Genomic DNA, 22,745 nt, shown 5'->3' with positions numbered 1-22,745 from the left:
TTACCAGCAGTGATCCAGTTTCTCCACATCTTTACCAGCCTTTTTTTTTAAATCTTAGCTTTTTAATAGATGTGTAGTTATGTTTTATTGCATTTCTATATTTACTTTTATCTTCAAAAAAGAAATTAAGCTATGTTTAAATTTAAAATATGGAGTGACAATAATACTATAAATTTATAGAATTTAAACATAAAGAAGATTAAAGAGCACTTCACCAAAAAACCTAGCATTATTCACCATTCTGGAAGTCCACTACCTTCTTAAGGAATTTACTTCCACACTTGATGATGCTGACAGGTTACAAAATAAAAGAAATTTTGTTGACAATAAACAAACTTCTCTTTGTTCTAAAACATCTGATCCACTCTGTCCACATAAATTAATTCTATCACTGGAGCTTCTAAACAAGTCACTCAAAACACATCAGCAACACAGAACTGTGGTAACCATAGAAGGAATCCAGAGGATCAACCACTCACTATTCTGTAATACTGAATAAGCCACCGACCTTGGATCCCTTAAAACTGGGGTAATAACCCTTGCCTTCAATTCAGCAATTTTATTTGTTATTTACAGCACTCCTAGGGCAAAGGCTTGACACCTCCCAGAAATGTATTAGTGAAAATACTATTTTTTCAATATTACTTATTATGAATAAAAACAATTAGTTATCTTTATTATAGCAAGAAGCACATTCCATGAAGGCAAGAATTAATCCCTGTTTTGTTCATTTCCATTCATTCAGCCCCTAGAAGAGAGCTTGGCACAAAATCTGTTTTAAGTAAATGATTGTTGAATAAGCACACCAGAGCAATTCCTTAGAGTTGTAATGTATTGTCTAGCTTATAAAACATTTTCAGGGGAGCCTGGGTGGCTCAGTGGTTGAGCATTTGCCTTCAGCTCAGGTCCTGATCCCGGGGTCCTAGGAGAGAGTCCTGAATCAAGCTCCCCATGGGGAGCCTGCTTCTCCCTCTGCCTATGTCTCTGCCTCTCTCTCTCTCTCTCTCTCTCTCTCTCTCTCTGTGTCCCTCATGAATAAATAAATCTTTTTAAAAATCTTCATAATCATCATTATATTCGATGCTCAAACAACCTTGTAAGGTAATTAATATCTCCAGCTAATTTTATAAATTAAAGAAATGTGGAATAGAAAACTGTCATTATCAAGTTCAGGTGGTGAACCCTGAGCTTGACTGTAAATACCCTGACCCCCAAGTCAGCATGAACCTTGGCTTTTTGGAGTGTCAATAAGGCTTGTGAATATTTGGTAAAATCTAATGTCACCCAAGAAATTACAAATTCTTTTCTCTTCAGGAATATGTGATGTGAAGATCAAATTAATACAATTATTATTTGACCCTTTAATGAATGAACAGCTTGTACCCCCTTCCCCCTCTGCCAAGGGTCTGAGAATTAAAACTCATGTACAGCATTCTGCAGTGATAGATGAGGCTCAACATGCTTACCCTGTACCAGAAAAGGGGCATGCCAGTCAAACCCAAGCCTCATTAGAGTTCCTGATGTTTCAGTGACTTTGTGACTGTCCTTATGACAGACCATGCATAATTATAACAAATGTCTAAGAAGCTGCAATTGCTCTTGTGTGATTGCTGGCAACTTAATGAGACTGTCAGGACCACAGAAAGAAGATGTTCCCCATTTGTACCTGCAAAGTCGCAGGCCAGATTCACCTGTTTCACAGCAGGGCACAGAAACTACAGGACTCCAGAGACAAGCTAGCACACCGTGAGTTTAAATACTTAGCTATGGGATGCCTGGGTGGCTCAGCGGTTGAGCACCTGTCTTCAGCTCAGGGCGTGATCCCAGACACCCAGGATCGAGTCCTACATCAGGCTCCCTGCATGGAGCCTGCTTCTCCCTCTGCCTGTGTCTCTGCCTCTCTCTCTCTCTCTCTCATGAATAAATAAATAAAATCTTTAAATAAACAAACAAACAAATAAATAAATACTTAGCTATGACTGTTCAGAGTTCACAACTGGTACTCCTCCATTTTCTGCCACTTACTATTCTGTTTTCACACACACACACACACACACAAAGTTTACTAACCATAAGAACAGAAGCTGCACCAAATTTGCCTGTAGGTTAAACACAAAAAATGGTAGGGAAAACCCATGCTATGTTATTTAACTATATTGCCATTGGTGGCCATCTGTTTCCCTCACATTTTAGCTTTTGTTGAGAAAATAAGTATGTCCAACCAAACCAGTTTACGTCACTTCACACCACTACTGGCTACTTATCTACAAAGTATCAATGATCCACGACTCATCGATTCCTAGGAGCCAAGCCTGTCTTGCCTCTTCCAATCAGAGACAATAGAAATGCAGTGGGATGAGCACATGTGGGAAACCCGGACGTGGACCCCAGCTCAGCCCCCAACCCTTGGATACACTTGAGAAGCTATTCCCTTCCCTCTTAGACAGAGTTTTCACATCTGACAAATGGAAGAACTGGAATACATGATCGTCAAACTCTTCTAGTTCTGCCACTCCAAGACTTTGTAATTAATGCATGAAGAATGGCTCTGTCATGAAGGCAGAAATGAAGGAGACTGGCTGCCTTCTCCTCCATGGGGGGTTCTGTTACATGTGACGGCATTTTGTTCTAGCTCCTCCGTCTACTGGAGATTAGCAAACTGCCTGTAACTATTTGCCTCCATGAAACGGATGAATAACCTCAGGGGAGCAGAAAGCATGGAGAGATCTAATCACGAATTTCCAGGTTTAGAACCTTCACTGAATAGAATTCACTTCACTTACTCTGATTGTATTTTTCACGTCTAGGTGAGCCAATGTAGGCAAAGCTCGAAAGCAGAAGTCTTACATGTATTTACCCACAAGTGTAGAAGGCAATACATGTAGAAATTGTTTATGAGAAGAGCAACCATTTTGAAATTAATTCCAAGAAGAATCATGTAATAATAAAGTAATGGAGTTAGAGTTGAGGAAGCTGACTATCCCAACTTCCAATAAATAGAACCCTTTAACATCAGTAAGAGCCCCAGACATGAAAAGTAGAGGTTGGCTCTATTATTTTACTGACTGCGAGGCAAATAAATAAGTTCTTTCACTTCTAGTAGTTTACCGCTTGGCAAAATGTCAATCACATCTGTTGTAACTTACTCAGAGAGCCATGGCAGGAATCACCTTTGGAGAATGAAATGACAGTGAGTATGGAAGTATAGGATAAACTATAAGGGCTGTACAAATACAAAGGGATTCTACTGAAACAGTCCCCTTGAATTTGTACCCTAGGCAGTAGATTTTTCTAAAAATCTTCTATAAAAAATGTTTTTCAGGACGCCTGAGTGGCTCAGTGGTTGAGCCTCTGCCTTTGGCTCAGGTATGATCCTGGAGTCCTGGGATCCAGTCCCGCATCAGGTTCCCTGCAGGGAGCCTGCTTCTCTCTCTGCCTGTGTTGTGTCTGACTCTCTCTCTATGTCTCTTGCGAATAAATAAGTAAAATCTTTAAAAAATATATTTTTCAAAGGAACTTTAGAAATTGGAGAAAATAAACTTCAGGCTACAAGACAACCCAAAACTTAAAATTTGGAAATATTACAAGTGATTCTGTATGAGAATTTACTGTAATTATCACATTTCATTCGACCAGAGTATTAAAAGAGAAAAAGACTGTGTGTACGTGTGTGTGTGTGTGTGTGTGTGTGTGTATGTATTTCCAATTCCCAAAGTTGTAATGACAGGAAATTTTCAGAACCATCTCAAGAAAATAATGTATTAGCAAAGTAGGAAAGCTCACTGGTATCTACCAAGAATAGAAAAAGAAAGATCTATATACCCTGTCCTGCCATCAAAGTCTAAGGCTTTATGTTTTTGGTTTGGTTTTGTTCTTGCAAATTTGGAGAAGACAGAAGACCCAGATTATAGGATACAGAACATTACTGGCTAGTACTTGAAAGACCAGAAAAAAAATGCATTATCTTGTTGTCCTCATCAGTCTAAAATAGAAGATAATGAGACAAAATCATACATACATAGCAACCATCCCACAAAAAAAAAAAAATGATACAGGCATTTAACAGTAAAAACTTCGTAAGAAGGCAAAACAATAAAAAAGATATATGGGCTCATAATCATATAGTACCAAACACGAGAAGGCATTTGGAAATGCAGGGTCACTCAGAGAGGACTGAGGAAATACAAATTCTTAAAGAATATCTGTGGAAAGTCTGAGAAAAATGGTAGCAAAACACAAGTATTTTAAGGCCTAAAGAGCAAGTAACTGGGAAAAAGAGCCCCCGCTTCTCAGTGTGCCAAAGCCCTTTAGAGAAAGGTTATTAGCAGAATACATTGTAAAAGGAAATTATGACAGTGGGACTCCCAGCAATCTCAGTTGGGAGAGCCTGACTCTGGATTTCGGGGTTATGAGTTTGAGCCCCAAGCTGGGTGTAGAGATTACTTAAATAAATAAACAAATTTTTAAAAAGAGGGAGAAATCATGACATATGGGATCCCATAAATATAAGCTGATGTGCAAACATGTGGGTACTTAGCCACTCTTAGAATTTAAAAATGAGGGGCACCTGAGTGGTCAGTGGTTGAGTGTCTGCCTTCAGCTCAGATCGTGGTCCCAGGGTCCTGGGATCGAGTTCCGCAGCAGGCTCCCTGCTGCCTCTCTCTCTGTGTCTCTCATGAATAAACAAATAAAATTTAAAAAAAAAAAGAATTTAAAAATGAGAAAGCAAACCCCAGACATTGCAGACATTATTAATGCCAAGGTGAGAAACAGAATTGAAAGCTTCCAGGCAGGGCAGCCCAGGTGGCTCAGCAGTTTAGCACCACCTTCAGCCCAGGGCGTGATCCTGGAGACCCGGGATCGAGTCCCACGTTGGGCTCCCCGCATGGAGCCTGCTTCTCCCTCTGCCTGTGTCTCTGCCTCTCTCTCTCTGTGTGTGTCTCTCATGAATAAATAAATCTTTAAAGAAAGAAAGCTTCCAGGCAGCAGTGGTTTAACAACTCCTGGACTAAAAAGCTTAAGGAGTGAGTACAGGAGGGTAAAAACAATCCAAACAGGTAGGTGGAGCTATAGAACCCTAACACCTGATAGGTAGCTGTGCAGCGGGGATCTGTGCCTGAAGAAGCAGGTTTACTTTGCTATGGGGCTTAAGCATAACCCGGAACATTACAGAGTACCTAGGATGTGACAGGTATCCTGCTGGGTATCAGCAGGAGTAAAGGCATGAGTCAGGCATCCCTGCCTCCAAGAGCTCCTGGCCCACTGAAGGAGACAGGCTCTTTTACAAGGAAGGCACATCGTGCTAAGAACTCTATGAGGTAGATAAAGAGGTTATGGCATAGTGAGAAAGAGTCCTCACTAGAATACGGTCCAAGGTCCTGTATGACTCTGGACTCAGACAGAGAGGACCCGAGCTCAGCCCTGAGCAGACCACATACCTCTGAGCAAATAACTTCTACCCTCTGCCCTGTGCTTCTCACATTTACACCAGAGAGAGGTAGACTGTATCTTTTCTGCTAATTCTAACTCTTATGTCTTTGCAGGTAAGCTTCGTAGACGTCAGGCTCTGAACCAAGTTATGAGGGAAAAGACTCCAGGGGCAAGAAATGGAGGAGAGCATTACTAGTGGCAAAGAACAGGTGAGCTGAGGCATACGACCCTGGCATCTTCAGTACATAAAAACCGTGTTACCTACTGTCTGGGGACTTCGCTAATGGCACAGGACATTCAAAATGGATACCCCTGTCCCCCCCCCCCCAAAAAAAAAGAAGAAGAAAGAAAAGGAAAATGTTTATAAACTTTTAAAAAAATGTATAAAGATTTAAACAAAAACGAACACAAATGATGAAAGTGTTTAGCATAGCAGAGAATGCACTAACATTTAAATTATTTTTCTTTTTTTCCTAACATTTAAATTAAATAGAAAGTAAAGCAAACCTCACACTTCCAACAAATATCATGTCATAATACTGAGCAGATGAAGAGATGCAGCTTCATTTAAAAACAAAGTCTGAATATCCATGAACCTTTCCCCATATTTATCTTTAAAATGTATATATGCAAGGGAAATTTCTTCTTTCACGTATTCAAAAAAGGTTATATTAAAAAAAGAGAGAGAGAGAGAGATTGGCAGAATTGCAAGAAAGAATCAAGACTTCAGAAATTAAATGAGACTGAGTTGCTTCAAAGGCGGATGCCACATTCCAAACTGTTTATCGCAAGAGAAGAATCACTGAGCAGAGCACTCACCCATCCAGCCATCCGCCATCCATCCAAATATATACATACATGAGAACATACAGACATACATTTGACCATACACAATCCTTCCTACCAAAAACACAGTAGCATAATAGGAGCCAAGAGGAACATAAGGACGAGTGAGAAACCATGTCTTGTTGCTTAAATGGGGAAACAAAGCTTACATTCTTACAAGGAAGTATCCCCATCACATGGGGCGTGCATGCCACATATGCCAAGAGAGAAGAACAAGCAGTACAGCACCTGGGTAAGGACAACAGCCTTGCTTCAGAAACTGAAGAGCCACAAAACCATAGAGAATGTCACCTCTCCTCCCTAAACTCCCATTTCCCATTTTCCACGGGAAGAACATACACTTACCTCATAGGATTCTATGAGGCGGACATAAAATGATAGTGAAGCAGCACAGAATCTCACATAGACTACGACGTGCTGAACAATGACAGAGCAAGAGCAGGAAAAAAAAAAGCAGAAACGTGAGAGTCACAGAATCAGATGTACCTGGAACCCCAGGGAAGGGAATGATTACTTCGGATGTAGGCCATCTCTGGCCATTTTGGAGAGGGCAACCCAAGTAGGATGTTGACAGGTGACAAAATGGATGGAGGTGGAATGCTGAGAAAGAGCAAATGGCTGTGGGCTACAGAGTTTTGCACAGGCTGTCAGGGTCCCCAGAGAACGAGACAGGCAGTGAGCAAACCTCACAGAATCCAGTAAGGAGAGCAGGGCATCTCAAGAGCAGAGAGCCAGTCACCCAAGGGGCCAACCCACTGCAGGTCACAGCATTCAGGATGAAGGAGTCTGAAAGGAGACCACGACATGCTCCTCGGTCTCCCATATGTCATGGATTAGCCTACTTGATATAGGACCTGCCCCCATGTCACCCCTCAGGTGGGGGGCGGTCATCACAATGACTAAGCCTTCCCCATACATTTGCCTCCTGCTCCAGGAGGAAACCTATCTTCTTCCTTTCATGTTAGAAGGAAGTTGACTTCAGCTCTCCCCAAAGATGAGGAGACAAAATAACCATCCCCCAGTAAGCAAAGCAGGGAAAATATTGAGAAAACAAATAAGGAAGCCAACCTATGGTCTCTCCTGTCCTGGTGAGGGGAGATTCTCTTCCAAATCCCAACATGAGTCCTGCAATCACTAAAGTGCCACCACTGAAGAACAAAGAAAACCAGTACTGCTAAGTCTTGGACTGACTGTAGAGAGAATTTCCTTCAAGGTCTGTAAAACTCAGACACTGCCATGGGGATTAGTAGAGCACCAAGAGTGCCACTTCCTGTTTTTCCACAGTAGCTCTCTGATGGTCTTGCTGTTGCCTTCTCTGGAAAAAAGAATTCCCAAAGATCCATGGCCCCAGCTCTGGAGTGCATGCTGATGCCTGACTTCCCTACCACCTGTCTATGCGTCCAGCCCCCTCACACAAACCAGATACCTGGGTGAGGCCTTGACTCCAGAAGTCCTTCAATTCTAATGGGAATACCAAGAGTTAAGTGTTTCCTGGGGGCAGGGAGAGGACTAGGAGGAAAAGAGACAGGCTGAACTATACCACAGAGTGTGAAAGAGTCTCACAACCACTGCGGAAAGAAACACACTCATGTCACCCAAGAAGTAATAAGATACATCATGCCTGGCGAGGGTAACATAAGGTCTTTTTTTTTGGGGGGGGGGGGGGGATTTGGGGGGAGGGGTGAGGGAGAAAACAGAGAAAGGGGTGCTCAATCTCCTTTCACTGTCTCTTCACTCTCAGCGTCCAGAAGTTTACCGTTTCTCCTCTGTTGTCAGTTATAAGTCATCGTTTCGCAGATTTGGATGAGCTGCTGACACTGATTGGTAAAAATATGGAAACTCTTCAACCAAACAGTACAGCACTCCTCATGCTGCCTGTGAGGCTCAATGTGTGAACACACAGGTACACGCACACCTGAGATGCGGAGCTCACGTGGCTCATCCAACTCCGCTTTATGCGAATTGAATGTTCTGCTGTTACAACCCCTAGAACTAGGCTTCGCTCACATCTGCCTGACACTTTCAACAAATGCAGATCTCACACACCTCTCCAGACAACTTTATGCTACAGCAGCCTAGGTGAGTCCTAACAATTTTAGTCTTCACAATTCCAGGTGCCTCACTTCAAATGAGTTTCCCATCAGAGCACTTCTTGGCAGCACATGGGGACACATGTCTAACATCAAGAGGGAGGGGCAACTGGGTGGCACACAGTCTCCACAAGACAATGGGATGGGGTGGGAGATAACAGAGTAGAAGGGAACTGAGATGAATGAAGAGACCAGGGTTCTAGTTTCAGCTACAGCCCTAAGTCACTGAATAACCACAGCTGTAGAACCCCTAAGAGGTCTCACTTTCTTTATCCCTAAAAGAAATGTTGGCTTTGGTGGTTTCTAGATGTTTCTTTTGACTCTGACAGTCTATTAACTATGATAAGCACAATGAATTCTTGAGCTACTTTTTCCCGACAAAACATCATGAAAATAAATCGCTTTTATTATATTGAACTCTCCCACTTCGGATTCCCGACTCTAAAATCCTCCCACTTACCTTCACCACCAGGCTGCTTGTATGGGTTGTACTTGGGCTTTGGAGCAACTACTGGTGCAAACTTCTTGGGTGGTTGCTGTGTGGACACCGAAATGCTGGGGGTCCCAAAGGCATGGGTGGTCTCCATCCGAGCAGGCACATGGCCAAGGGGTTCACCGGTGCTTTTGGGTGGCAGCCAAGATGGGTGAGACATCGTTGGAATCTGGAACTAGAAAGAAATAAACACAGTCGGTTCACAAAAGCATGAAAATGGAGGCAACCGGCCTCAGTTCCACATTCTTTCCATCTTAATCCATACTTAGTGAAACCTTGACAAAGCTCTCTGAGAAGGAGGACAAAGAGAGAAAAAGTGAAAGAGAGGAGGAATAGAAGGAGGAAGATGAAGAAAAACTGACTTTCACTGGAGGAGAAAATAGCACAATCCAATCTTGAGCACCTCTTCTGACAATTACCTATTCAGTGTCTAACACTCTTCAGGAAATAGATATGATAAGAAATGGTCCCTAACCTGAAGAACTTTCTTTTTTTAAAAAAAGATTTTATTTATTTATTCATGAGAGATACAGAGAGAGAGGCAGAGACACAGATGCAGAAGAATGCTCCCTTCAGGGAGCCCAATGAGGGACTCAATCCCGGGACCTCAGGATCATGACCTGAGCCGAAGGCAGATGCTCAACCACTGAGCCACCCAGGCACCCCCAGAAGAAGTTTCTATGGGAGGAGACTCTGATCCCAGCAAGGCTGGAAAAAATCTTCACTTTTATTAATAACCTATTAAAAGGGATACCACACATCAAGTAAATCATGATTAAGTTACCTAAGTGAGGTGATACTGCCTAAGAGGGATCAAAATAAATAAAAGTGTTTCTGGGATGCAGAAAAAAAGGTAAGATTACTTCCGGCTGGGCACAGAATGCAGATCTCATTAATGAGATGTCCCTGAGACGGGGCCCTGAGTGCTGAGCAGAGGTCGGCCTGAACCAGGTCAACAACGTGGCACCATGGGCAGCAAAGAACACTTTGGTGTTCTGGGGAGGGAAGGAGAAGTAGCTAGCAAACAAGTAAAACATGGGATGGAACCAAAGTACACACAGCTTTGCACTCTAGCCTGGGGAACCTGAACTTCATCAGTCAGCTTCAAGGAAGCACCAGAAGTTTATTCTTGAAACAATGGCCTAACCGGCTCCCATCAAGATGCTTTCAGATGATACCTCTGTAGGGGCAGTTATGCTCCCCACCCAGGGGCACCTGCAAATGGTGGGAGAAGGGAGGACCCTGTTTGCACAAAGCCTAGGACCACACTGGCACTTAGTAGCTAAGGACTAGCAATATTCAACACCTGTGATGAACAGGTCAGCCCCCCAGGACTAGAGAACATCTGTGAAAAACTAAACTAAGATCGGGCAAAGCAGCCCAGCCAAAGTGCAGTTCTGATCATATTACAATGCACTGTAAGAGGAAAGAAACATGCTGTCTTGCATGTCAGGGTAAGCCAGTCACCCCTCCAGGCAGCCTGCAGGCTGGGGCTGAGCCTCCCAGAAGGCTTGCCGAGGAGGAGGGCTCTCCAAGCCTGATTGCAACAGCTCTCCAGCACAGGGAGGCCCGGAAGGCACCCTGCACCGGCTCCCAGCCCCAAATCCACCCAGTAATTTATTAATTGAACTGAATTAATTGAGAGGGCTACATGATTACCTCCAGATGTCTGTAAAGACAAAGAACACTGGAAATGCAGGGAAAAATAAAGGCCAGGGAGAGACAGGGTGACAAAGAGGGATGGGGCAGGGCGTTGGCTAAGGTAGCATGGGGGGAGGGCCCTGACCTTGAATAGCCAGCCCCCTCCCCCACAGCACTGCCTCGGGTACCCCAACTCCCTTGAAATTAAGACAAAGCCTTGTTCTCCCTAACTCCCGAGTTTTAAGACAACCGATGAGCTAACACTACTAAAGGGTTTTATGTCCTATATAGTGGTATGCAAAGGAAGAGAAAGAAAACTGTTGGAGTTGGAGTGTAGTTTTCCAGTGAAAGGGGATGACTCGGATCAAAGAGGAAGGCTCTAACCTAGGGATCCGGAGACTTCTGTTACTGAAGCCAGTGGAGACAGGGACTTTCACTCTGGTTGCAGGGCCCTGCCTTTCTTCTTCCTCCCTTGTACCGTGTGCACAGGCAAGGTACAGACACTTGTTAAGCTGTGGGTTCCTTGAAAGGGCAAGGACCGTATTTTACATATTCCTAAAATCACCACGAAGGCCCAGCACAAAACCAACATAGAAAACAACCATGAATCTGGTTTACTCATTGTTCTCAACCCCGGCTGCACATGTATAATCATTTAAGAAGATTAAAAAAAAAAAAAAAAAAAAGCACATCTCTTAAGGATTGAGAAACACTAGGTTTTGTGTATGTATTTTTTTTAATTGAGTCTTAGTCTTCTACTGAAAGGGGATGAAAGTGTCTGTTCTGCTTTCAACATGACTAAAGTGAGCATAGGTCAGCACCAAGTAGGATAAAATAAAGATTTGAAAACTTTCATGTGCCATGCACATTTGCAGTATAAATTTTATTTGTACATTTTAAAAATGGGTTAATATCATCCTTGCAACTTTTCTATAAATCTGAAGTTATTCCAAAATAGAAACTTTAAAAAAATGGGTTAATATAGGATGCAGTGATTTCTAAAGCAAAGAGGCACATTTCCAGATCAATTCTACATTGCCAATTGACTGTAGAATCCTGGCTTTTTCAGATATGCCACAGATATAAAAGAACAGGCAACTTCTGGGAAAGTATAAAAAAATGAAAACTTAAGCATCGATATGCAAATAATTGACTCATCTTTACAGTTACCCCCAATACCTCATATTACCCTGATAATGCCCTCCCCATGGAGATACCCTCAGTTCCACCTCTTGAGAGTACCAGGGTCTGGCCATCTATCTGTCTGCAGATGAACTCAATGGCATCTCCTGTACCATTTCTCTATGTGTCCACCATGGTCCAGTGACACAATTCACAAAATTTGTAATGAATGCTCCTGACCCCACAGCCTTACTCCTGTTGCGCCCACCATCTACACTGCCATTTCCATCCCTTCACTTTCTACCAAGCCCTATTGTTTTTATCTTGACCCAGCTCAAATGTCTCTGATGCTGTGAACATGTCCCTAACTCACCACCCACCCCCCCCCAAGAATAAGTAGCTTAATTCCAGGTTCTTTAGTACTTGTATCACACTTAAGCAATCCACATGGACTGACCCAATAACGCGGCAGCTTCCGAGTAGTCTCATTAAATGAGCACAATGCCTGGCTAGGAAGCCTCTAGAAAGCTATATTACAGATAAAGGAGCAGATGGAGGAATGTTGATCTTTTCAGCTACTCATCCCTCTTTAGAATGTCTATATCTCCCTTCTTAAGCCTCCACTGAAACAGTCATCTCTATTTCTCTCCGTTACCTTAGCAATGTAATGAATCATGTTGATAGAAATCCAGATATTGAACCATCTCTGCATTTCTAGAAAAAATCCTACTAAGTCACAGTTACAGTATTTTGATATGTGATGAATCAAACATGGTATTTTATAGAGAATTTTTGTACACAGAATCGTGAGTAAGATCATTCTATGGTGTTGTTTCTCTAATTGTTTTCCTTATCATTATTAGGTTTCATATGAGGGTTCTACATCCATTTCTACTGTTTGGATTTGTTCAATAATGATGAGATTAGAATTATCTGATCTGTATAAGTTTATCAGAACTTAGTGTAAAGTTTGGATGTGATACTTTCTTTAATAATAGATCTTAATCATATTTCCAGTAACTTCTATGATAGCTGCAGCCGCCTTATGCTTCTTGTGAGGTTAGTTTCAATATTCTGACAGAAATTTATCCAATTCTTCTAGGTTTGCTCTCCCTCCATTTCCATCTAGCTACCTCTCAATTAAAAATGATATCTACCGTGCAGCATTTAGATCCTGAGCATCATCACTTCCCACTAATCTTTAAAGACATAACTCATGTTTTCTATCATCCAGTTTAAGTGTAATATGGTCTTCACCTGGAATACTGTACTCAGAGTAACGGAATACATTACCCTGTCTCTCTGCTTGCCTAGATCCCAAACTAAACTCTTGGATCCTTAAGAGCATAAAGAATTATCACTCTCAAGTCCCAGGGCCTAATACATGATAGACACTCAATAAAAATGTCTGTTAATTTAATGAATGAATAACTTTATTTGCCTGGCATCTGAGCTCCAGATGAATCAGATTCTCATCCTGTACTGAGATGAATCAGATTCTCATCCTGTACTCAAGAAGCTTAAAGCCTACCTGCAGAAGAGATATTTATATATGTGAAAAGAGAAAGAAAGCAATACACAGCATACAAAAAGAACTGGGGTGTGTGACAGGAGCTAGCATAGGGAGGGGTTGCCCCTGCCAAGGACTTTGAAAGCTGGCTGGTTCAGAAAGATAAATGGAGCAACAAAGATAATGCCTGGAAATAATGTAAGCTCAAGGAAGAAGCAAGGTCTTTCCATAGGACAGGGAACAGACCAGTTGTACTAAAATGAGGGACTTATGGAGAGTATTTGGGGAAAAGGTTTGGAAGATAAATTGAGCTTGCTTTTTAAAGGTTTTCTGCAGAGAAATAAGAAGCTAGAACTTTAATCTTTGAACAGTCATCCAACAAGAGAAAAAACTCTATATATGAAACATGAACCAGTTCAGGATGGATCTAAGGAAGATGATAAACACAACTGCACAGACATAGAGTCTCCAGGTCCACAGTTCTAGTCTCAAGTTGGCCATTGTGACCTTTAACAACAGAGGATACTCATTTGCAAAATGAATGTCTGTAAAGTCCCAATCAGCTCTAATACTCTACAGTGCTTTCCTTCTCTGAAACCTGAATTACAGCCCTTTATGTTGATACATGGGTTTGAAGAAAGCTCACAAGGTTAGTGAACAGATGAACTAGCACATGTCAGTTGGGGTTTCTCAGCTTCTTCAAGAACGACCAACATAAACACAAAGATAAGTAGTGGTGAGAGCTGGTTTTGCTGGACCAAAACTCACCCTGCTCTTACTTCCTCTGGTTCTAGGTCAGTTTCACTATAAGCTGACAATCATTGCGAAAGCAAGAAGTGAAAGGGAAGATCTCCACAGGGGCTGCAAAAATACGCAAACACCATCACAAGAGAGGCAAACAAGAGAAATGGGCCTGGTCTGAGTGAAATGCCTACTGCTGGAGGGAGGCTGAGAGCTGGGCCCCCTGAGCACTGGACTTTCAGGAACTGTTGTCACATGCAAAGCGATGAAGAAGAACCTAAAGAGCTTCACTTATTGTCCTCTCTCCACGCTCTCGGTCTTCTCCTCCTAGCTGTTCAATGGGTATAAAAATGCCACGGCCTGACAATAAATAGCAAGAGTTTATTGAGGACTTACTATACGCCAAGCAATTTTCTAACAGTCTTGACTATTATACAAGGTAGGGTCATCATTCTGCACATTCAGCAGATCAGGAAAGGTAAGACTAGAAGAGTTAAATAATTTGCTCAAAGATACACATACTGACAAGGAGCAGAGCTGAAGCCTGGACACAGGTCTTCAACCTCAAATCCATGGTCTTCATCATGGTACCACTTTCCTGTTTGGAGAGAAACACACACACACACACACACACACACACACACACACACATCACAATCCAAAGCAGATTTTGCTCTTATCTCCATTCCTAGCTCCTGGATCTCAGCCATAATGTCTTCTCTACTCTGTTCCACCAAATAACCATCATGAGCCACAGGATCCCATACTGATGAAGCCAAGAATCTGACCAAACTAAGCAAAGCACAACAGAGCACAAACAGCCACAAAAGGCCATATGATGGGGATCCCTGGGTGGCGCAGCGGTTTGGCGCCTGCCTTTGGCCCAGGGCGCGATCCTGGAGACCCGGGATCGAATCCCACATCGGGCTCCCGGTGCATGGAGCCTGCTTCTCCCTCTGCCTGTGTCTCTGCCTCTCTCTCTCTCTCTCTGTGACTATCATAAATAAATAAAAAAAAATTATAAAAAAAAAAAAAGGCCATATGATGACCAAGACCTTTCCTCTGCAGGTGAGAAAACAGGGCTACATGTAAAGTGAGATTTATTATTTTTTTTAAAAGCCACTAAGCTTCTCTAAAGATACTGTGTGAATGACAAGTCATTGTCAGCCACAAAAATAGAACTAACTAGTGTTTGCTCAAGTTTTTCTTCTTTCCTAAAGTCAATATCGTACACTTCTTTAAACATTTACATAGATCATCAAAATTTAAAACCAACCAACCAATCATTCCATGGCATCATCTAACACCAAGTACTATAAGCTTAAAGTATAATTTTCAAGACTACCTATATGCTAGACTTATCTGAGGAATCTTTTTGTGTGTGTTCTGATTGAAGGGTTGAAAATAATTGTCTTAGAGCATCTATATTAATCTTTAAATCATGTTGCTTCAGTCCCTAAATCTCTTTTGCCAGTTAACCCAGAGCCTGGCTCTTGGTCAATGTTTGCTAATCAATGAATGATACTGAAGGAAGAGACAAGTTTTAACATACTATTTTAGTGGTAGAAAATTTGAGAGACTGAGGTGCTAACTGACTTAAAGATCAGAAGTAGCTGATGGCATACTAAAGTTCAGAATTCATGTCCCTTAGCAATATTTTCTTTCTTTAAACAAGCAATAGGGACGCCTGGGTGGCTCAGTTGGTTGTGTCTGCTTTCAGCTCAAAACTGAGCTGAGCTTTCACAGTCCTGGGATCAAGCCCCGTGTCGGGCTCCCTGCTCAGCCAGCAGTCTGCTTTCTCCCTCTTCCTCTGCCCAATCCCCTGCTCATGCTCTCTCTCTCTCTAATATTTTTTTAATCTTTAGAAAGATAAAATAATAAAACAAGCAACAAAGATTTAAATAATACTTTTTTCTAAACTTTGGAGGTGTTTCACTATCTTTCCCCTTTATCTAAAAGTCAGTACCTATCTACAATTTCAAAACTGCTTTCCTAATGATCTGTTGAAATGGTACCATGTGCCTCCCTCTCTGGGCTACAGCTACTCATCCTTTCTATCTCTCAGTATTGAGCTGGAGGATGCCTTGTCTTCTGAATTAGATCCAGCTTTCAGGCGGAGCTCTGTCATGAGGTTGCAGTGTAGCCTTCCCTCTGTCTGGGATGGCACTGTCCCCCTCTGAAAACAAAGGAGGATTAGACAGATTCGATGAGTAACAACAACCCTACTCACAAACTCTTCTGACCCATGGAAGAAGACCCTGACTGTAGAACAGGCCTCAAACAAGCAAAATCATGGCAACTCCAGATCATGTACAGTTCTCCTCTGAGCTCATCAGTAATAAAGCACAGCCCTCCTTTTTCATTCTTCTTCTTTTTTTGGTCACCTGCTTCCCTGTCTCCTTACTTCCATTCCTCCTCTCACCATTGTGGGAGGGAATCTTAGATTGATCTCAGAGATTACCAAGGTATCAATCAAGATTTATTATGCACAAGTAAATAAGTACTTCAGGCAAACCTTCTCCAAGTGATGTAGGTAAGTCCCCACCAGTGTAATTATGAAGCAGATACACTGTGGCATGTGATGGAAGCGTGGGAAGACAACATTAAAGAATAAGGCAGGCTGGAAATGACACAAATTGTTAGCTGAACAGCAAATGTAATCACTCTTCCTCTGAAGCATCAGGTCAGATGAGAGCCGGAAGGGCAAAGCAGGATCTGCCATGGGCTGAAAATGTCAATGTATTCACTCAACTTCTCTCTACAGGCAACTTTGGCCCAGCACTGGCTAAGCGCCCCATTCTCTGCATGGACAGCTGGCATTACTTGGAAGGGGTGACTACAGAACAACTCTGCAGAAATGCCAAACCTTTATATAGGCTATCGGAGACACAATTGGAAATACTGGAAAAAGCTCTAGACTTAAATGCAGAGGACTCGGGTGTAATTTCTAGCTTAGCCACTAATTGACTTGATGATGACTTTAGTCCGTTGACCTCCTTGAACCTCAGTGTCTCTCCCTATCTGTAAAGAAAAGATTAGATGCCTTCTGCCACTCATTCCACCTTTCATGTTCCATGACTCTTCCAACAAGTCTTCAAGTTGAGCTGAGGCTGCTTACAAACCTGTCTCAACTCCTCTAAGTCCTACTGACCAGGGAGTGTAAAGTGAAAGGAGGCAGGACAAGAAACCACACATATAATGCCAACCTGCCTTGCACAGAGTTAGTATGAATATCAATTAATGCTAAAGGTGTGATCTCTTTTTTTAATTTTTTCAAAGATTTTATTTTAAGGAATCCCTACACCCAACATTGGGGTCAAACTCAAAACCCCATGATCAAGAGTCACATATGCTATCGACTGATCCAACCAGGTGCTTTGGCAAATCCTTTTTAAAACTGAGATATAATTGGGGCACCTGGGTGGCTCAGTTGGTTAGGATCTGCCTTTAGCTCAGGTCATGATCTCAGGGTTCTGGGATCAAGCCCCGATTGGGTTCCCTAATAGTGCAGAGTCTGCTTCTCCCTCTCCCTCTGCTTATGCTCTCTCTCTTTCTGCCTAATAAATCAATACAATTATTTTTCGTTAAAAAAGTGAGATATAACTAACATGTACTATTGTATCAGTTTTAGGTGTAAACATAATGTTTCAATATATGTGTACATTGTGAAGTGATTATCACAATAAGTTAACATCCATCAGCACACATAGTTATACTATTTTCTCTTTTTTTTTAATGATTGCATACGATTTTTTTAACCTAGCTAGCTTTTATTGTTTTTATCTTTTTATTCTTTAAATTCAATTAATCAACATGTAATGTATTATTAGTTTCAGAGGTAGAGGTCAGTGATTCATCTGTAAAGGCGCAATCCTTATTGCTGGCAACACTGTTAGCGACAAGAAACACCCCATCGCATCCTGGACCCCAGGTAAACTAAAGAGCAGCAGTGAGGGAAGCATCAGCCCAAACAAGTAAACATTCGCTTCTGATTTTAAAAAAAAGTGAGGCAGAACAGAGATATGTGTCCACACTGACTGAGATTTCATCTCAGATTCAGAACATCACACGATATGGGAACAGTCAACCATGACAGGGAAACAATAGCACTGGAAGACCAGGACACCCAAGAGAAGGTAAAAAGGAGAATGGAACCAAACCAATTGCTAACTAACTATCATTACCTGCCACAACTTCCATCAGTCACAGGAAAATAGACATGGGTGACAACAAGCCAGGATCAAGAGGTCCAATGGCCAAGAGGTCATAGAGTCTAGCTGTGAGAAATCATACGGACTGATTTGTTCCTTCTAATCAGAAAATTCAAAACCCAAGATTTAGAGAGGCCGGAGCAACTCTTCCAAGGTAACACAGCAGCTAAAACATATCAGAGGATTCATTCAAACCCAGTTGTTAGGCTTCCACAAAGCATTTGCAGTAGAAAAGTTTCACCAGGCAAGCCTGTAAGTCTATTGATTTTTGGATGATAACTAGAAGAGTGGGTAAAAGGTACGAAAGCAAACAGAGGAGTAAAGAATCCCTCTTCCAAGAATAAGTGGAAAATCAGCACCAAAGTCATGTGACCCAAAGCTCACCCTCAGGTCACATTCCATACCAATGGTTCTACTGGGCTAGGTGACCAAGAAAATATTTACCCTCTCTGGACCTCAGTTTCTCCAGCTCCACAATAGTAAGCCATCAGAAGGTGATCTCCAAATCCCCTCTCACAACATCATTTTATGTTCTATAATGCTACAGCATGCCTATGAGGTGTACCAGGCTCACAAAAAAATGTGTTCCTAAGGAAGTTTCTCCTAAGTCTCTGATGCTAACAGACTATTTTAATGTCCAAGGCTAAAAGAAAGGGGCAAATTTGAGACTTTGAGCTCAGAGAATCAACTAAAAGAGGAAATCTGAATTTACAAAGATGAGATTCTGAGTGCCTGCTTCATAAAGGTTCTAAAATCCTGTTTATGTCTTGCCCCTCTACTAGGATAAAAGAATAAGTATAGAAAAGTCACATATATAATCTCTAATCAGGCCTAGCAATCTCTCTGGTGGTACCTGAAATCTTCTCATTCCAAACCCACCACCAAGTGAGTAGGTCCACAAGTTAACTGCTGTTCACTTGTCTGTGTTCCCCTGACAACTTGTTCCAACTTGTAATCAAATATGTAAATGCTATGTTTTAGTTATGTGTTTACAAGTTCGTCATGCCCATTAGACAGGTCATAGGATTTTATTAGCACTTTGAAGGATGTCTTAATTGATTTCAATTTTTTAATTCTTTTTGCACTTTACTAAACACTCACTTTAATATCCCAGTGAAAACAAACATAATAACAGAAAAAAATCTATTTTAGATATAACTTGGAAAAGGTGAAATATTTAATTTTTGTCTTCACTAAACACGAGTTCACCATTGACAAATCTCCAGCCATATTTCCATCCGACAATAGTACATGTGACTCTGTGAAGCAAAGTTTATTCAGGCCATACAATCCCCTAAGAGGAATCATAGCAACAAGACACAGAGTTAACTGTTATGCTTCAGCCTCCTGAACATGAAATTGCTCAAAAACCTGTCACCTGTCAAGTATGCTCTTTGTATCCTAAGGTCACAGCAACTGTTCAAAAATTAGCTTAGAGCCTTTGCACAATTTAGACACTAACAAACTAACAGTTTTAATTACTGTTACTGAGTTTTGGTAACATTACTATAAAGTTTCCAATGTAATCTTTGTTTCTCTATTACTTTTCATCTGAAATTCCTTTCACATCCCAAATCTTCTTCACTCTCAGGTTGAAATATTAGGATATTGCAAAACTAAATAAAAATACCTAGACATTGGACAAATAAAGAGGCAGAGTGGAGACATACAGAATTTCAACCTTCAAGCACCACGAGATACTTTTAGAACACAAAGAAAGAGACTCAACTTCAACTTCATGCATCATCATACGCTCTGAAATAATAATCTTTGTTCAACACCAGTCCAAGAGCCTGGAGAAATTTCTCAGTATTTAAAATGGTATGAAAAACAGACAGGCTTCTCATTAGAATGTGTTATAAATTCAAATTATGTAAGAGAGGCTAGTTTTGCAATTTCACATTTAATAGCGAAACAATTGAAACCATTTTCAACTGGTGACCTTTTTCTTAAGTCAGGTTGGAAGCTGTTCCACTTTTATTTCAAGATTTTGAAACAGAGACAAAAATCTGTGGAGGCAGTGACCAATGGCAGCTGAGTAAAAACGAGCCAGGCTGTTTCGGATCAGTTTCAGAATGACATCAGTGAATGTTATTCCCTTTTAAATCTCCCTCGATGAGAGTATTGATGTTGCGTCTTCTGCATTTTTATCAATTATTGGCCATCATGCAAAAAAGACAATGCAACGAATGAAGAAAATACTCAGTTGGCTAATATTCCGGGAAATCTCTGTCTCTCTCTCACACACACACGCACGCACGCACACGCACCACTGTATACATCTGTAAGGTGGTACACAACAACATTCACCAATACAAAAGTTTAATATCCAAGAAGCATGTAACTGTTTATGAAGATATTTCTTCTGAAGTTCAAACTTAACCACCATCTGTGAATTTGCTTGTACATATCTAATGACTAGGAATTCATCACCTCACAAGGCAGCCCGTTCCGTAGCAGAAAAGCTGTAACTGCCAAAAAAATTACGTGCCCCCAGAAAAACCACCTATCAGTCCTAACTCTCTGCTCTGGAACCACAAAAGCCCTCTGAAACACAGCAGCCCTCCAGATATTTAAAATAATTTCTTAGCTTATTTAATTATTTTTTTTTACTTTTTTAAATTTTCTAGATAAATTTGTTTTCCTCAGTTTGTTTCTGTGTTCCAAGTTTAAAAGTCCAACCACTGCACCCCCCCTTTTATTTTTTACAGCCAGCCTTACAACTTTAGAATAACATAAAATTTTAAATCTCAAACCAGTAGTTTGCAAACTTTCTTTGGCAAAGTAAATAAATGAATGCTTCCTCATGCCAAAATTTTAAGAAACTCCCAAGAACAAAATAAACAAATTGATAGAACAGTTCCTTGCACCTTATTTAAATATTCATCCTTTGGCAAACTCCATTTCGTTCTGTGGGGGGTAGCGGGGAGGAGTCCAAAGCACACTACTTCCCTAGCCTTCCTAGGAGGGTCATGCTGTGACCCAGGCTGAAAACCTGCTGCTCTAATATTATAATAGTGACTGCAAGTAAATAAATAACAAAGATGGCATCTTCTTTTTTTTTCCCTAGTGCCTACTACAGAGCCCTTTCCATCATTAGTGCTCAGAAAGTGATTATTACATAAAAAAGAAGGTAAACTTAAAGGTTTGGGAATATAAAGAGTTAAGATTGGTTTTCGAATCACATTACTTCACATTTCAATATGCTGTCCTCCACAGTTCATTATAATTAGGGTGAACATAACACCCAATGGACGCTTGTTGTTTTGATGTAATTATTAACAATGTCCCTTTTCACTCTCAAAGGTGTCCCAGTTTAGATGATAACTTATATACAGTCATTTACTTATAACACTGTGATAATGAGGTTTTGGTTGCAGAGTTCAAGAGAATTCTCAATGTGAAAGGATCTTCTCCAAAGGCTCCATATAGCCAAAGACCTCCCGTGCCTCCCTGTTGCTAACTGGACAAAGCAATTATTGGTGCTAAGTAAAGGAGGCTTTCAGGCTTTCCTGCTCCAGAAGCATGTACTTCCCCATGAGAAGGAAAGAATGTACCAGAAGGATTCTGCAGGAGTAGAAGAATGCAAGCTACAGCAGAAATCTAGCAGGAACTAGTATCAACAATCCTACTCACTTAGCCTTTCTTCTGAAGGAAAGAATATTGCTTTTTTAAAGAAAACCAGATTATTTACTTCAGTTTACATCAATTACATCTTTACCACCTACCCCCACCAATATTACCAGTGATTTTATCATGTCTACTAAGTTTCAAGTAGAAGAACAATAGGTTGGCCTGATTCTTCATTTGAAACAGGAAAAATAAGGGAGCGGACAAGAAATTGAAATAAAATGTGTCCCAATTTATTCACTAGGGTACAGGAGTAAAGGTGAAGGCAATTGCTTATAATTCTCTTACATTTCTAAATAGGGGTTACACAAGAGTTAAGGAAGATGAAGTGAAAAGAATTCAATGCGGGCTCACAGGCTATAAGTCTATTTAATTTATTTTAAAGAAACTATTTTATATTGATTTCCATTGCAAATTCTAAATGTATATTCTACAGGGGCGGGGAAAGGGAGGAAGCATACAAGATGGAAAGTTGACAACCCTTGCCAAAGATGGAACTCCCCCCAGACATGGTGAGCACTGTTATATCATAATATTGCATGTCTCCTTGTAGTACTTTCCAAGATGTTTAAAACCAAAACAGTTTAGAATACTCTCCCAGCTCAGGATCTTCCCTCCTTATGGCATTTTCTCTGATAAATAGGAATTTCCCTTAGGGATTCCCTAAAGTAAAGTGGTTGCATTACCTTCTGTTATATAATTAATTGCACTGACAGAGGTCTCATAGAACATGATTATTAATCCATCCTTAGTGTCATACCTACAGCTCATAGAGGCTTATGGAAGACATGCCCAAGATGTGAAACTAGTGACCTTTACTGTGTTGGATGCAGTGGATTAGTACTCAAACTCGCCATATTGCAGAGGCTGTCTTGCAGTTAGGGTTTGATCGCAGATAAGATTCTGCCAAAATAGATGTATCGGCTTGAGATTTGGAAGGCAAAAGTAAGACAAAGGCCATGCTCCCGCAGCTTTGGCTTATTTTCCTCAGGAAGCCTGGCCATGGAATTGGGATTTTTCTGCATCCACAT

At 41.2% G+C, this 22,745-nt stretch overlaps 1 protein-coding gene across 14 annotated transcripts in view; it reads right to left on the bottom strand.

Annotated features, from left to right (window-relative positions):
* The window catches only part of LPP (LIM domain containing preferred translocation partner in lipoma), a 670,528-nt gene that overhangs the window by 438,733 nt on the left and 209,050 nt on the right, over positions 1 to 22,745 (bottom strand). For all 14 annotated transcript variants that reach the window (XM_072807809.1, XM_072807808.1, XM_072807811.1 and 11 more), the window contains one exon: positions 8,827 to 9,034. In XM_072807809.1, the coding sequence (XP_072663910.1) occupies positions 8,827 to 9,019 (193 nt within the window). In that variant the 5' untranslated portion in view covers positions 9,020 to 9,034. The remainder of the gene's footprint in view (positions 1 to 8,826; positions 9,035 to 22,745) is intronic.

This window comes from Canis lupus, chromosome 31 (assembly GCF_048164855.1).
Source record: "Canis lupus baileyi chromosome 31, mCanLup2.hap1, whole genome shotgun sequence".
Taxonomy (NCBI): domain Eukaryota; kingdom Metazoa; phylum Chordata; class Mammalia; order Carnivora; family Canidae; genus Canis; species Canis lupus.
Note: the sequence above shows the minus strand (reverse complement) of the source record. Positions and strands in the feature narration are given on the sequence as shown.